Source organism: Lampetra planeri, chromosome 8, assembly GCF_965212315.1.
Source record: "Lampetra planeri chromosome 8, kcLamPlan1.2.h2, whole genome shotgun sequence".
Lineage (NCBI taxonomy): Eukaryota > Metazoa > Chordata > Hyperoartia > Petromyzontiformes > Petromyzontidae > Lampetra > Lampetra planeri.
The window spans coordinates 11465982-11480486 of NC_136114.1; the positions used below are offsets into that span (position 1 = coordinate 11465982).

At 46.9% G+C, this 14505-nt stretch overlaps 1 protein-coding gene across 1 annotated transcript in view; it reads right to left on the reverse strand.

Moving 5' to 3' along the window:
- The window catches only part of UNC80 (unc-80 subunit of NALCN channel complex), a 118780-nt gene that overhangs the window by 89803 nt on the left and 14472 nt on the right, over nt 1-14505 (reverse strand). Inside the window, exons 12-13 of the mRNA XM_078597260.1 lie at nt 8628-8810; nt 4583-4854 (exon numbers count right to left, since the gene is read on the reverse strand). Coding sequence (XP_078453386.1) covers nt 4583-4854; nt 8628-8810 — 455 coding nt within the window. The remainder of the gene's footprint in view (nt 1-4582; nt 4855-8627; nt 8811-14505) is intronic.

Here is a 14505-nt window from a genome sequence, read left to right on the forward strand (position 1 = left end):
TACACAAAGGCTAAAGTTAAGGAGAAAAGCCTGTAAAATATGTGAGCTTTAAGACAAGATTTAAAAGGTGTCACAGACGGCAGATTCCCTAATGAACTGACGAAAGGAATTCCACAATCGCGGAGTTTCCCTGCGAAGAGCTCTGTCTCCCAGAGAGCAAAGTCTGCTCTTTGGAGTGATGGGTAGCAGAGCAGAATCAGCAGATATACGTGCGTTTTCACAGTGTAATATACAACTTAAGCAGATCGGTGAGATGTTTAGGAGCCAGCACATCCAAGGCCTTAAACGTGATAAGAATAATCTTAAAGTCGATTCTGTACTTTACAGCGAGGCAGTACAGGGAGGAAAGAATAGGAGCGATATGGTCACACAATTTATTACAGGGTTCCAACCTGGGCGGCCGTGTTTTCAATATATTGTAGGCTATTTAGAACGCTTTGAGAAGTGCCAGAAAGTAAGGCATTGCAAAAATCCAACATTTAAATAAAGGCATGAACCAGCGCCGTCTCAGCATCAGGGAGGGACAGCATGGCCCAAGTCGGGAAATGCAAAAGGGACATCGGGAAAACGTCACGCAGATAGGTCACCGTTGTGTAAACCGCACAGTGAACGGCAGTTTGAACACAAGAGTTCAGCATCAAGCACTCTGATTGAAATGGAAATGTTGTGCGTAGATGTATTGAATTTGTATGGCAAAACATCCTGCGCAATCAACAACAATTTTTTTTTGGGCAGCGCCTCATCCTAGCAGTATATCAACAAATGGTGTTTCATCCCACTGGATAATAAAACTATGAACAATTTGCATTATCTTCCACAGCAACAATTCAATGTTTGTTTGTCTGTCATGTAATGCTGAAATGCACAAAACTGTGATAATACAAAGGTCCAACACATAATACACTAAATTGTGTATCCATCGGTATGGAACCATCAGTATGAATACACAAATTATCAAGTTGTCACTCTGTTGGATTTACGCATGAAAATAACACGTTAAGGATAAAGAAGGCCAGTCAGCCGAACATCAAAAAATCTTCCCTTCTTCTCAATAAAATCAACAAAAGCTCTCACCCTTGGAGCACCGTGTAAAATGCTTTTGCTGTGCGATAATCTGGGCACCAACACCTCTCTGCCGTATGCACCGCAGCTCAGCAACGCCCTTTGACAACGTGGAAGACGCTTTGAATTTAATCCAAGATTAGAATATAACCAGGCTGGAACGCCGCGTGATATAGAAGTTTGCACGCCTGTTTCATTTTAGCCGTGCACATCGGCTGGGCGCAAGACCCGCGGGGAGCGGCGGCTCTGTTGCCTCGCTCACCGTGGCCAAGGTTTGTGGCAGAACCCCCCCCCCTCCTCCCCAGCGATGGAGCCGGCGTCCCACCGACGGTCGCGCCGAGCTCCACTCACAATCGAGGAAACACCATTGGAACCTCATTTGCAAGTAAAAAATATGATCTTTTTTTTTTTACCCTTCTATCTGGCAACAAAACTGACACCTTTTTTTTTACAAGGAGTCATGTTTGCGTAGACCGCAATACCTGCAGTCATTATGCAAACAAAAAAACATAACTCTGATATTTACACCATTGGAACCTCATTTGCCAGTAAAAAATATAATAATTGGTTTTTTACCCTTCTATCTGGCAACAAAACTGACACCTTTTTTTGCTTACCCCGAGCTCTCATACTCTGATGGTGCATTGTCTTTGAGTTGTGCGCCTTTTGGCGTCATCTGGTCCAACCCATCTGAGACTAGGCTCTAAGGAAAGCTGTCTCGGGTGTGGACCAATCAACATCAAGGACAGTGCACATTATCAGAGTTATGTTTTTTGTTTGCATTATGACTGCAGGTATTGTGGTCTATGCAAACATGACTCCTTGTAAAAAAAGTGTCAGTTTTGTTGCCAGATAGAAGGGTAAAAAAACTATTATCAAATCGAGGAAACGTCTCCGTGAACCAACACGATGGGGGGTCGTTAATGGTACATCGTCGTCATCATCATCAGTGGCAGCAGCAGCTGTAACGAATCTACTGCTTAATGAAGGCCTCTCTAATGCATCGTCATTCACTCATAATCATAACGATTCTTCTAAGCTCCTAAACACGGGGTAATTGTAATGCTCCATCTGCACGGAGACGCATGCTAGGGTGTGTTCCCTCCCTCCTTTTGCTTTCTACCGACACTGCATCAAAATCATAATATTACTTTGGAGCCCTTTCTTTAATCCACTAGTGGATGAAGGCTCCCCCACACCCTTTGGCCATGCGGGTTTTTTTTTTTTACCATACTTCACGATATTGAGCAGTACAGGTTGGTCCATTGGGGGATCGCGGGGGGAGGGAGGAGGGTGCTCAGAACTTCTGCAGATGTCACTCATCACCGATGTTAGCCATGGCTGCGAATCAGATTTCCAGGTTCACAGTGGAGTGTGCTAACCACTTCCCAACCACTCCTCCCCTTGTATTACGATACACCTCATCAGTCGCGGCTTGTTGAACTCGCAGTCAAACTGAGTGCCGTGCAAGTCAGAGACATCGCATTATTGACTGTTGAGAAAGGTAAGTTGTCTTCGGCAGGGGCACATCGCTAGAAGGGATGGTGACCAATTATGGTGATGGGATGAAAGCCCAAGGAGCACACTAGAGCACGACCGATGGGGAGATGGAGCAAATGAGATCAGCCCGCATGCACGGACGGATTGTGATATCGCACCACCAACCACGAGGGAATGCTGACGGCGTGAAGATGGGACTTCATCCAGGTAGCGGACATAAAACGACTGACGATGTTGACATTTGAACTCGCGGCGAAACGAATGGCGAACGCACCAGACGAATCAATTAGCGCGAACGCAGCCAGAATCCCACTGGGACAACCACCGGGCGGGTAGCCGCCACGCAACCGGCCAAGGGGAAAGATGCCGCGCTTGACAGCGGTCGCAGAACCGAGCCGCGTCCCCGTGGAGCTGGCGAGAGTGCGGGCCGGGCAGGCGGCGGAGTGCCCTCGGGGTCACTTTTGCTCCTGTCGTGTTCAGGCGGAGTCGCGTCGCGTGACGCAGCCGCTGGGGAATTCACGCGAAAGGTCGCGGCGGATGGAACGGCCACTCGCCCCAGCCCTCCCCCCGTGCGTTGTGTGCGCGAGACGAAGGCCCCCCCCCCCCGGCCGAGGGCTTGGCATCAAAATTGGGGGGTTGTGAGAGAGGGCGGCGCATTGCACGCGATGGAGAGGTGCCGCGGGGCAATGCCCTTGTTGGAATAGTAAACAGCAAGCAAAATACATGGTTGAAAACGTCCGCTTGAGAGTTAGTATTATATGAGTTATCGGGAAGGGTTGTAGTCTGAGCTGACGTGGGACAGGAATGAGATAATCTCTGTCCGATGCTTGGGGCGCAGCGACCTCCTGCCTGGTATGCAGCGGGTCGTCCGATCATTCCTGACCCTGACGCCTGCTGTATATTTGGAGTTTGCATGTTCTCCCTGTGGCCGCGTGAATTTTTCTCCGGCTCCTCCGGTTTTTCCCTCCACATTTAGAATGAAGGTGCGTTTAGAGCAATTGACTGCTGTACATGTCCACGTGATAAGCCACTTCGTTGAGCTATCATGTGTGGCCAGGTTGCTTCTGATAAAGAGTGATATAGCTCAGTGGGCCTTAGCTGGACAAAATAAAGTTCAGTTTTAGTTTACAAGCAGTGTGGATCCAGGTCAGGCACGCAGCGAGCTCCGCTTCAGGTTTTTCCAGCCAGAAAAAAATCAATGCAGCCAACAGCCGTAAAAATTAAACAGGTCTGGAGACAACCCAGCAGCACCCATTGAAGCACGGAAGAGTACCTCCACTACCCTATTGTATTTCGATTTAAAGCTTTCGTGACTGCAGGGATTCATCTTCTTGGTTCTTTCGGTAAAGTCACGTAGAATGGAAATAATAAAAATAAAACATAATAAAATTATTCTCACGACGTTTCAGCCACAACGCAAGCAGCCATCCTCAGGTGGAGAGCAGGTCTGTCGAGTAGACAGAGTCTGAATGACACACTCCAGGCTTGGAGCGACTATTTAAGCTGGAATGGAGGGGGGAAAGGGCGCCTTGACAAAATAATTTGCATATCAAGAGGAATTTTGCATATTTATGGGGTAATGCAGATACCCTATTGTACTCTCTACTGCTCCTTTGTTTCTGTCAATTAAAACACCCACTACCTGAACCGGAGCGAGCCACGGCTGTTTGAGAGTTGAAAACAGTCGGGCGTGGTGCTGCCCACACCAGCCCCTCGTGCACCGTGCCGGCCTTAATAGGTGCTCGCAAACAGAACTCTCCCCAGCAGTGCGAATGGTTGCTGCACATTGGAATCGTTGACGCGCACGCACACCAAAGACGATACAAAGATCCCCCGCGTGGCCTTTAGCGGACTGTTGGGGCAAGCGCTGCAGCCTTGTACGGACGCACAAAGAAAAGAAAAAAAATGAATGCCCGTTTTTTAGCCTTGACAAGACAGTCGGCGGCGAGTGCTGTTAGCGAGCACCTCTGAATCACCGGCACACACGCACGCACCGGCACGCGGGCGAGCTGCACGTCACCTGGTAGTCGAGCGTGCCGTCGCGGCAAATGTACGAGCTGGCATCCTCCGTGGGCTCCACGGGGTCCTCGACGCCGGAGTAGGTGAGGCACGAGTCGGTGAGGCTGCGCGGGAGGTTGGCGCAGGCGAGCGGCTCACGCGGCATCTCGGGGATTGCCGTCTGGCTACACAACTTGCGCATGTGCTCGGCGAAGAAGTCGGAGTAGCCCACGTTGAAGGAGGCGAGCGTGGTGTTGAACGTCGCCACGCTGATGGTGGAGATCTGAGACTTGACTGTAGGGCAACAGCAGAGCACGGGATGCCTCCGCTGGGTGTTTGGTGTTAATTCTAGATTTGAAGCTTTCTTGACTGCAAGGATTCATATTCTTAGGTTTTTTTCGGTAAAGTCACGTAGGTAAAAATTTTAAATTAAAATTAGTAAAAGGAAAATAAAATACAAATAAAATAAAAGTCACGACGTTTCGGAGGCAACACAAGCTTCCGTCTTCAGGTGGAACCGTCACAGCACGCTTGCTGTATCAAGTAAATGAGGAATTCCAAGAGATACTACCCCTCAACCAGTATATATACTGGGTAGTATCTCTCTCTAGTATCTCTTGGAATTTCTCATTTACTTTATACCAGAGGTGTGGACTCGAGTCATGTGACTTGGACTCGAGTCAGACTCGAGTCATGAATTTGATGACTTGCGACTCGACTTGGACTTGCATAACAATGACTTTGTCCCACCTCTGCTTGATACAGCAAGCGTGCTGTGACGGTTCCACCTGAAGACGGAAGCTTGTGTTGCCTCCGAAACGTCGTGATTTTTATTTTATTTTCATTTTATTTTACTTATATAAATTTTAATTTTAATTTTTTACCTACGTGACTTTACCGAAAAAACCTAAGAATATGTTTGGTGTTATTTCGTTGCGGCGGATTGCACCCTTGTGGATTCTCTCTTTTTTTGATGTTGTCAGTCTCTCGGTGAAAAACGTTCGCCAAGAGACTTGACAGCAATGGAGATACGAATAGAAGTAACCCGACCTTTTTGTTCGGTGTTTATCGACCGGTTGTTATAATTTGTTGTATTCGGTTAATGTTGTGTTTGCTGTAATGTGAAGTAACTGCAGCTCAGGGTTGACAGCAATACAAAGAAAACACAAATAGTTCACGTTGTGGTTTTTTTATGTATAGATTCTATAGTATACGAACTTTGAAAGAAAATCCGATCTTGTTTAATTTATTTATTGCCTTGCATATTACCTTAAATTTAGCACACATGACAGTTTGTCCGTGTTCGTTTCTTAAGCTTATATAACCAACATTTTCTTGTGAAAATAAAATTGGTTATGTGAGCTGTTTCATTGTATTTCTGAAAACCTATTCGAGATGTAAATAAGGTTATGAATCAAGTTATACAAAATTTACTCCATTAAACCAATTTGTTAGTTGATATAGAGTATACGGATAACGTAAACATTTACTATCCACAATTAACACGTACAGAAATTTCGATTGAAAGCTTTCGTGACTGCAGGGATTAATCTTCTTGGTTCTTTCGGTAAAGTCACGTAGAAGGAAAATAATAAAATAATAAAAATAAAACATAATAAAACAATTCTCACGACGTTTCGGCCACATCGCAAGCACGCTTCAGACTCTGCCTTCTCGACAGACCTGCTCTCCACCTGAAGACGACTGCTTGCGTTGTGGCCGAAACGTCGTGAGAATTATTTTATTATGTTTTATTTTTATTATTTTATTATTTTCCTTCTACGTGACTTTACCGAAAGAACCAAGAAGACGTACAGAAATGTAACACTCTTACAACAGTTTACAAACACACGTAAATCAAACGTCCGTGCTGTTGCTGCTGATACACGAGACAGCACAGCTCACGCCCGACAATGAAAGGTCCTCCCACCTCTGCCTGAAAACAAACGACGGCTGAAATGCTCACAAAGACGCGTTCTGGGTGTTAATGTCGCCACTCCTCCTGCAAACCTTCACCGTAGGTGGCGCGCGGAGACAATCTAAACAGGGTGAACGAAGCAACAACGGAACGCAGCACGTAGATCTGTTTCTCGGGGCATTTGCACGGAATGAAGACGACAGCACGCGGAGTTTGTGGGCGCTACCAGTGAAATCCACTGAACTCGTCTGCGCTTCGTTACACTGCGCGCAATGCAGCAAAAACGTGGCCACACTCAAAGAGTTGCGGGCCAAGTTTTTACGCATTTCCTGGCGACCCCCGTTTGATAACATCGCGACAGTCTTGTGCCGTCAAAGTTCAGTGGATTGCACAGCCACTGTGCACCGCACACAAACAACGCACAGCAAGGTGCTCAAAGAGACACTGGTTTTAAAGAGACATTGCTCATTGAATAGCCGAGCATTCTTACTCCGCACTCGTTTAGTGCAAATGAAATAAAACGTCCACGAGTGTGGCCGATAAATTCGCGAATACGCCTAAGAAAAAAAGTTTAATTCATCTCTGTAAACATTAGAAGGCTGCAATGCAACGGTTTGGCATACAAGCCGGAGAGTCGATATCCGTGCAATTGCTCAATTGCATTGCAAGAAAGTCCGTCTTTGAGGATGCCTGTGAAATTTCGTTACAAGCACTGAAGAAAGTGACACCTGGTGCCATATTTCACACGGACTTACTTTTATGGGAACAGACTCTACAGAGTTCAGATTCCCCCCCCCCCCCCCATAACGGGACCCAAGTTTTATGGCGTCGTAAATACAGCGTGCAAATCTACCGGCCTCTGACAGTTATTATGGTTGCTTCCAGGTCATGCCAAATAGGCAAGGGCTCATATTTTTCAAAGTCTCCTCAACATCTCTGCCCAATGTCTCTTCAAAAGCACCTTGTCCTGCTCCTAAATGATGTTCATATTTCCAGTGGCCCAACCCCGACACAGGCACTCAACGACTACGCGAGAGACAGGTTTGGTTTGTTCATTTACTTATAGGGGCATAAAACGGTGATGTACTGTATAACGACACGGTCATTTCACTGGGCCCTTTATTCCCTATGGCAGCTGTGCATTTCATGATGACACATTTAAAGGGAGCCTTTCCAGGATTTAGCTTCGAGCGCCACGGACAAATCGTGTGCTGGGCTAATTTTCACACCGCCTTAACTGCTTTCAGACTATCAATGTGGCTCCAAGTCAGAGGAAGATGCTCGCGCAGTCACATTTTCTTTCAGCAGCTGCAGCCATAATCAGCACTTTCTCACGCTTCCAAATAAGGACCTAAATACAGACTTATTATCCGCTCATGAGACGTGAACATCATGCCACGGTCTGTGCACAGCTGAGTCCGACAATGTACCCCAAATTACGGGCAGGGTCAGCATTCCCTGCTGACTTTGGAGAAACATCGGTTGATTGCGCTAAATGCGATGGAGGCACATTTGGACAAACGCATTTGGCAGTACAGCTCTAACGAAGCGTTTTTGGGTCATCCCGCGTGTTGTTCAACTTTTTTTTTGCTACACCTCCAGGGACCTTTCTTTGGCTCCCAGCACGTGGAGCGAAACGTCGGAAATCATGCCGAATAACATGCGGTGCACAACCACCCCCCCCTCCCTCCCATAAAAAAACACATCGGAGAGCTATACAGGGCAAATGCAAAAAAACTCAACGGCAAACACTGGCCATTTTCTTGAGCCATTACGAGAAATAAAGGGCCCTCTCTTACTACTCTTAGTTCTTTCGGTAAAGTCACCAAGTAGGTAAAACATTTAATTAAAATTAATAAAAATTAAAATAATAAAAATCACGACGTTTCGGAGGCAACACAAGTCTCCGTCATCAGGTGGGACCGTCACAGCCAGATTTGCCGCATCAAGATGATTAATTATAATTTAATTTTTTACCTACGTGACTTTACCGAAAGAACTAAGAGTATTAATCCTTGCAGTCACGAAAGCTTCAAATCTAGAGCCCTCTCTTACTGCCATCTCTGCGTTAATCGCCGAGTCCCACTTTCACGAGGGGGAGGTGGTGGTAGTGGTGGGGGGGGGGAGGTGTTGTTAAAATGGCACAGACCTTCCTTCAGGCTGTTGTCCCCGTGGCTGTTGGAGTGGTCGGGGATGTCACTCAGCAAAGCATGCTGCGAGTGCGAGTGCACGACATGCTGGGAATGGAGCAGAGCATGCTGGGACTGAGCGTGCCTCGTGTGCAGGCTCTCAATCTCGGCGGTGTCTGAGCTCCCGCGCCGGGAGAACTTGCCTGCGAGCGAGAACACCCACACACACACACGCGCGCGCACCACACACAACGAAAACGACAACAGAGTGGCAGGGAGCATCGCCACAGAAACTCGTCCGGCCCTCCCAAGTGAAATCCAATCGCAGCCACTTGACCACCGGCCAGAGCCGCGTTCTGCATTTGCTGAGAATAATCGTAGCGCGGTCTCGTAAGCTCACACCGTGTCTGCTCAACGCGACCCATTGCCTCGGCGATGAACACGTAGCGGGGCTTACCGGTAAATATTAATTAATGCTGCGCACGATGTCAAATCGACAAACGCGCACTTGCGTGCCACATTTTGAATTTGACTGGTGGTACGAACGCTGCGTTTTGATCGGCAAGCCTGGTACCAATCCGATCTGGGGTTGACTGTCCCACTCGCTGCGCACTTCAATTAGCACACAGATCGGGTATGACCGGTGACGGGAAGTCCCCTCTGCAAGCAGCGCCTTCACAAACAAGATTCGCGCAGCAGCAGCATCAGCAGCAGCAGCAGGCAGCCAGCAGCAGCACACCTTCCCAAAACACACTAACCCCTTACGCCTCGCCACTGCCATTAATTAGCGCGCATCGCACGCACGCGTTTGCTCACGACAACACGCGTGCGCGGTGACACGTAGCGCCGTCCGTCACGTTTTCATGAGATTCTTTGTCCCACCTGAATGAAGCGACCGTATGTGTGTGTGTGTGTCTCTCTATCTCTCAGGCGAGCATGCAACACAGTGATTAATGTTGACGAGGGCGACGCGGGTTGCACAACGTCAAGGCGTTGAGGGGTTACACAACAAGACCGCTCTGGTTAACAAAACGTCGTGGACTGCTGTATATACGGACATATGATTTGCAAGGTCGGCTTTGCTTGCAGCACACTATGTTGTTATAGACAGCGAGAGCAGCAAACAAGGCTTTAACATTATTGTTTTGAGCTTACAAAGCGAGGCGACAATGTTGAAACGTTAGGGTCAATTGTTTACCGTGGCTTTAATCTCTGTTACTGGCAAAAAAGGGGTGATGTCATGACGGTTACTAGGAAATTGAAATGCGAAAGCCCATATTGCCTTACAGCTCATGCATACATAAGGCATCACATCACACGGGAACAAATGTCAGTAATATGTAGTAGCATCTGGCCACCTTTTAGATTCCGAGTATGTCACCAACCAATGACAGGATAAAACCAAAGTTAATGACACCTATAGTGCAAGCCGCAACATCGGCAAGATTCTGATTCTGATTTATTAATATTCTCCATCGATTTGATGAATCGTCACAATGGATGGGTGGAGGGAGGAGAGGCATGTTTCCCTTCAAGAATCAGTTCTCATTTGCTCTCTTTACTATCTCATTTGCATTGTTTTAGTGTTTTTACTGGTTTGTTTGTACAGTTTTTGTGCATTCTATTAGCCTAAATGTACATGGCCATATTATTTCCAAATAACTCACGTAAACTCTAATTGATTCTTGCACGCACAATTGATGCCTCCATCGCAACCGATTAAAAAAACCAGACATTTGAAGATAATCTTCTTGGTTCTTTCGGTAAAGTCACGTAGAATGGAAATAATAAAATAATAAAAATAAAACATGATAAAATAATTCTCACGACGTTTCGGCCACAAAGAGAATTATTTTATTATGTTTTATTTTATTATTTTATTATTTCCATTCTACGTGACTTTGCCGAAAGAACCAAGAAGATGAATCCCTGCAGTCACGAAAGCTTTAAATCGAAATTTAAAGATAATGTTCGTGTCAGTTTGAGTCCATCGTTACATGCCTATGATTTATCGTAAACATTGTTTCCAATAATGCAGACGGAGCGTTTACAACGAACATCAAACAGCCAACCTACAGGAGATGCTTAGAAGCCAATTTCATCCCTGTTGATCATTGCACACTGCAAGATAAAAGCTCTTCCTCTGGCGCAGCCCACTGCCGCTGCAGTTCACTTTTGCAGCAATGCAGCAATGCAGCAGCACATTCGAGGCATAATAACACCACCAATTCGGCGACAAACGTAGATTGTTAACCAATTGCAATGTGCATGCGTAAGAGCAAATTTTTTTTCGAGATTCTTAACAATCGCGATGTGTCCATTGCATTGCGTGCATAAGAGCAAATATGTGTCCATAATAGAGCTTTTTTTGGGCTTGATCGCGAAAGCCAACGTCTTAAACTGACTCACCTCTATGGGGAGGATACTTTTCTTCAAACCAAATATTTGTTTCTACATTCTTAACGAAAGCGATGTGTGCGTCCATAAAAGCAAATATTTGTTAAATGCTTTATATTAAGTTCGCTTGCTTGCTTAGGACCGTGCAAAAAACATTTTTCCAAAATTTAACACTTTAGGAATTTTTTTTTCAGATTTAATTTAAAATACCAATGTGATACAAATGAAACTCTTACTCAAGAAAAACAGAAATGAATAATAAAATAAAACCGATGCCACGCATATAAAGGATTTATAGTGAAAAACTTTGTTTTTACGGGTTTTCTTATGTTCTTTTCACACGTCATATGCAATGCGTTCGCGTTCGCGTGCCTTCACTGCTTGTTGTGCACCGTTTGTGGTCCTTCCCCCACCCCCCGAACCTCCGATTAGCGCGATTGGCTACGTACGGTGCAATGGAAGTGCAACACGCAAGTGCATACAAGCCTCTACTTTTAGCACAATGCGATTTAAAAAGAGAATCGATTCTTAGATCAAATCGTGACAATTCAGCAGCCCGTTGGCGGGGTGGGGGGGGGGGTGTGTGAGTCGATAAAGACCCCAGCGAGGCATGCACCACACGCTGCCTGCTTCACGCGCGAGGAAGCCCGGTCACGTGGGTAAGTGGGCCAGGGTTTAACCAAGCTGGACTTTTGAGAAGGTTATCGTACGCACTGCAGAGTGCAACTAACACGAATTGGAGGAATTAACGTTGGCTTTGGTTTTCCTGACATCAGACAAACGCACAAAACATTGACGCTGTGCCACTGCAAACGTGATTTTTTTTTATCTGTTTTGTAAACATCAAATGTCCAGTTGATTCGGCTGCACTTAAAGCCGCGCATTTTTCTTTTGAGGGCGGGCGGCAAAACATTTTTTACGGGAAATAGCGCCGTCGGTGTTTAATTCCTGTCAACACCTTATCAGTGCCCTACCTTATTACAGACCAATTCAGACCTTATTGGTCACCCCGTGCCCCTTATACATCTCAACGTTCATCCGACAAAGTCCCATCGCAAGGGAGACACACAGACACATTTCCGTTTGCCCGCATCTAAACGGCTGTACGCCGAATGGACCTGAAAACTGCATTTGCCTGCACAAGAATACGGGGTAAACCGTATGGGTTGACAGCTTCGGTGTTTATCCAACGGAGCCATGAAGCGCGTTGCGGCGAACGCGCTCCGCAGTAAACCGCCGTGCGGCGCGCGTGTGGATCTTTTGAGAACTCAAAAGAGAAGAGCTCCCCTTGAGAGTCGCCATCGCATTATGCGGCAAACTCCCGGCGGTGCTCGACACAGGCAAGCGCTCGAATTACATATTCAGAGGCAGGCGAGATCGGTGGCTATCTGATAAAGACAAAGATCCACCCGTGTAGCCTTCAACAGGCTGTTGGGGCAAGTGCTGTTAGCGAGCACCTATGAAGGCCGGCACAGCACACGAGGGGGTGGGTCGCGAACACCACGCCCGGCCACCTTTGTCTCCCCAGTGGCGATGTTTACACACCGCACCGGGTACTCATTTGAGGCTGAGTCTACCTAGGGGAGGCCCAGGACCGGTTCAGATTATCGTCACTGGTGTTGGCTGTGAGCGGGAATTGAACTCGGGTGTCAGGTTCGTAGCGCAGTGCCCTAACCGCTACACCATCGCTCCCCACCGGATAGAAAACACACACACATTGGGCTTTAAATAAAGTAGACTTTCTCTCGTGGAAAACCACCCATATACTTAACATTAAACTAATAAACAAAGACTCCATGGAGGTGGCTTGCCAGCCCGTAGCCGTAACGCATAAACAACGACCAGGAACACACGTGCACTGATACGGGCAGCTTGAATGCATTTTTTTTGTTGCAATGGATAAACACGCACACACAAGAAGAACGTTTTAGCTCGCACAAAGGACAAGGGGAACAGAAATGATATAATATGCGACACGGGACTGTACTGTACACATTAGCAACAAGCATGCATGGCCTTCGTTCCGCAGATGGTTCCCGTGACTAAAAAAAATCTACGCTGTACAACGAACCTCGTCACTCAGCATTTACGGTGTGAAGCAGCCCCCCTTTCTCGTGCGTAACATTGAAGAGTCTCACCAGGGACAGCAGGCGCCGCCACCTGAATACGTAATTGGGCTCTGGGAAGGCGTTTGTGTGGGGCAGCGCACGGCTTATTTGACTAATACCGCATTCAAGATCAAGTGGTCGTCTTTTGGCCAAAGCCGTCGACGACCCTCTGCCAGATACCGCAGCTGCTGCACAGTATTCAAGGCCACGAGTGGACTCGCTCCTCCCTAAGTTCATGACCTCCTTCGGCTCATGTATATTCCATCAAGATCATTAAGAGCCTCAGATTGCGCACTGCTCACTGTCACCACGGTCTCGAGGCTTCACACTCGGGGGTGGCGGTGCCTTTGAATACTCTTAGTTTTTTCGGTAAAGTCACGTAGGTAAAAAATAAAATTAAAATTAATAAAAAAAGTAAATCAAATTATAAATCACGACGTTTCGGAGGCAACACAAGTCTCCGTCATCAGGTGGGACCGTCACAGCCAGATTTACTGGTGCCTTTGCATTTCCGGCACCTAAACCGGGCAACTCGTTGCCCTTCGAGCTCAGGACTTCCAAAACACTTACAGGTCTTCAAATCTCGATTTAAAAAGTATACGTTTGAAAATGGTTTTCTCTCTTTAGTTTTTTTTTCAAATATATTTCTCACTTCTTCTTTCCTCGGTCGATGTTAAACTCTTTCCGCCTTTCCATGCACAGCGCCCCGAGAACGATTGCTTAAGGGCGCTTTACACATTTCAATAACTACTATTATTCAAACACGATGCTTTCCGTGGCCATGCGTGTGTGGTCCAGGCGGCACCGCAGTTCGCACTGCTCTGAGCCACGAAGCAATTTACGCCGTTGTCTGTCAAATGCAACTGATGCAGGCGCGACTGTGACCCACCCACCCACCGTGTTCACCTCTGCGGATTTCCCCCCCCACCCCTCCCAACCGACCAGTCTTATCCATAAAGGCATCATGTTATTTTTCTGCCAACATCTACAAAGACGAAGTGACCGAAGTTCCCTCCTGAAATCCCCACCCGGTGCTCGTCTGTGTGCCTGTCGGTGGGAACAGAGGCAACAAACGTGTGGTTTGCCTGCCGGGGCGAGGTTTCCTCGAACTCTTCGACAGCTCCGCTAGCACTTCTGCAATAGCCGGAAAGGATCTTTAAAGTGCAAAGTGGCCCATTTAGAACGTACATATCGTGGAAATTATACACGTGTACTTAGCCACGTGGTGCTAAGCATACTCCCCTGACAATTACAGACAGAACTCAATTCTGTCTCCCCATGTTAAAAATATATATTATAATCTATCTGCCTATATTTTCCAGGAGAGATTGTTTAATCAAGAAAACTCTGGACCAGTTTCGAACGTCTGGGTCTCGTAAGAGTCGGGCTTCTT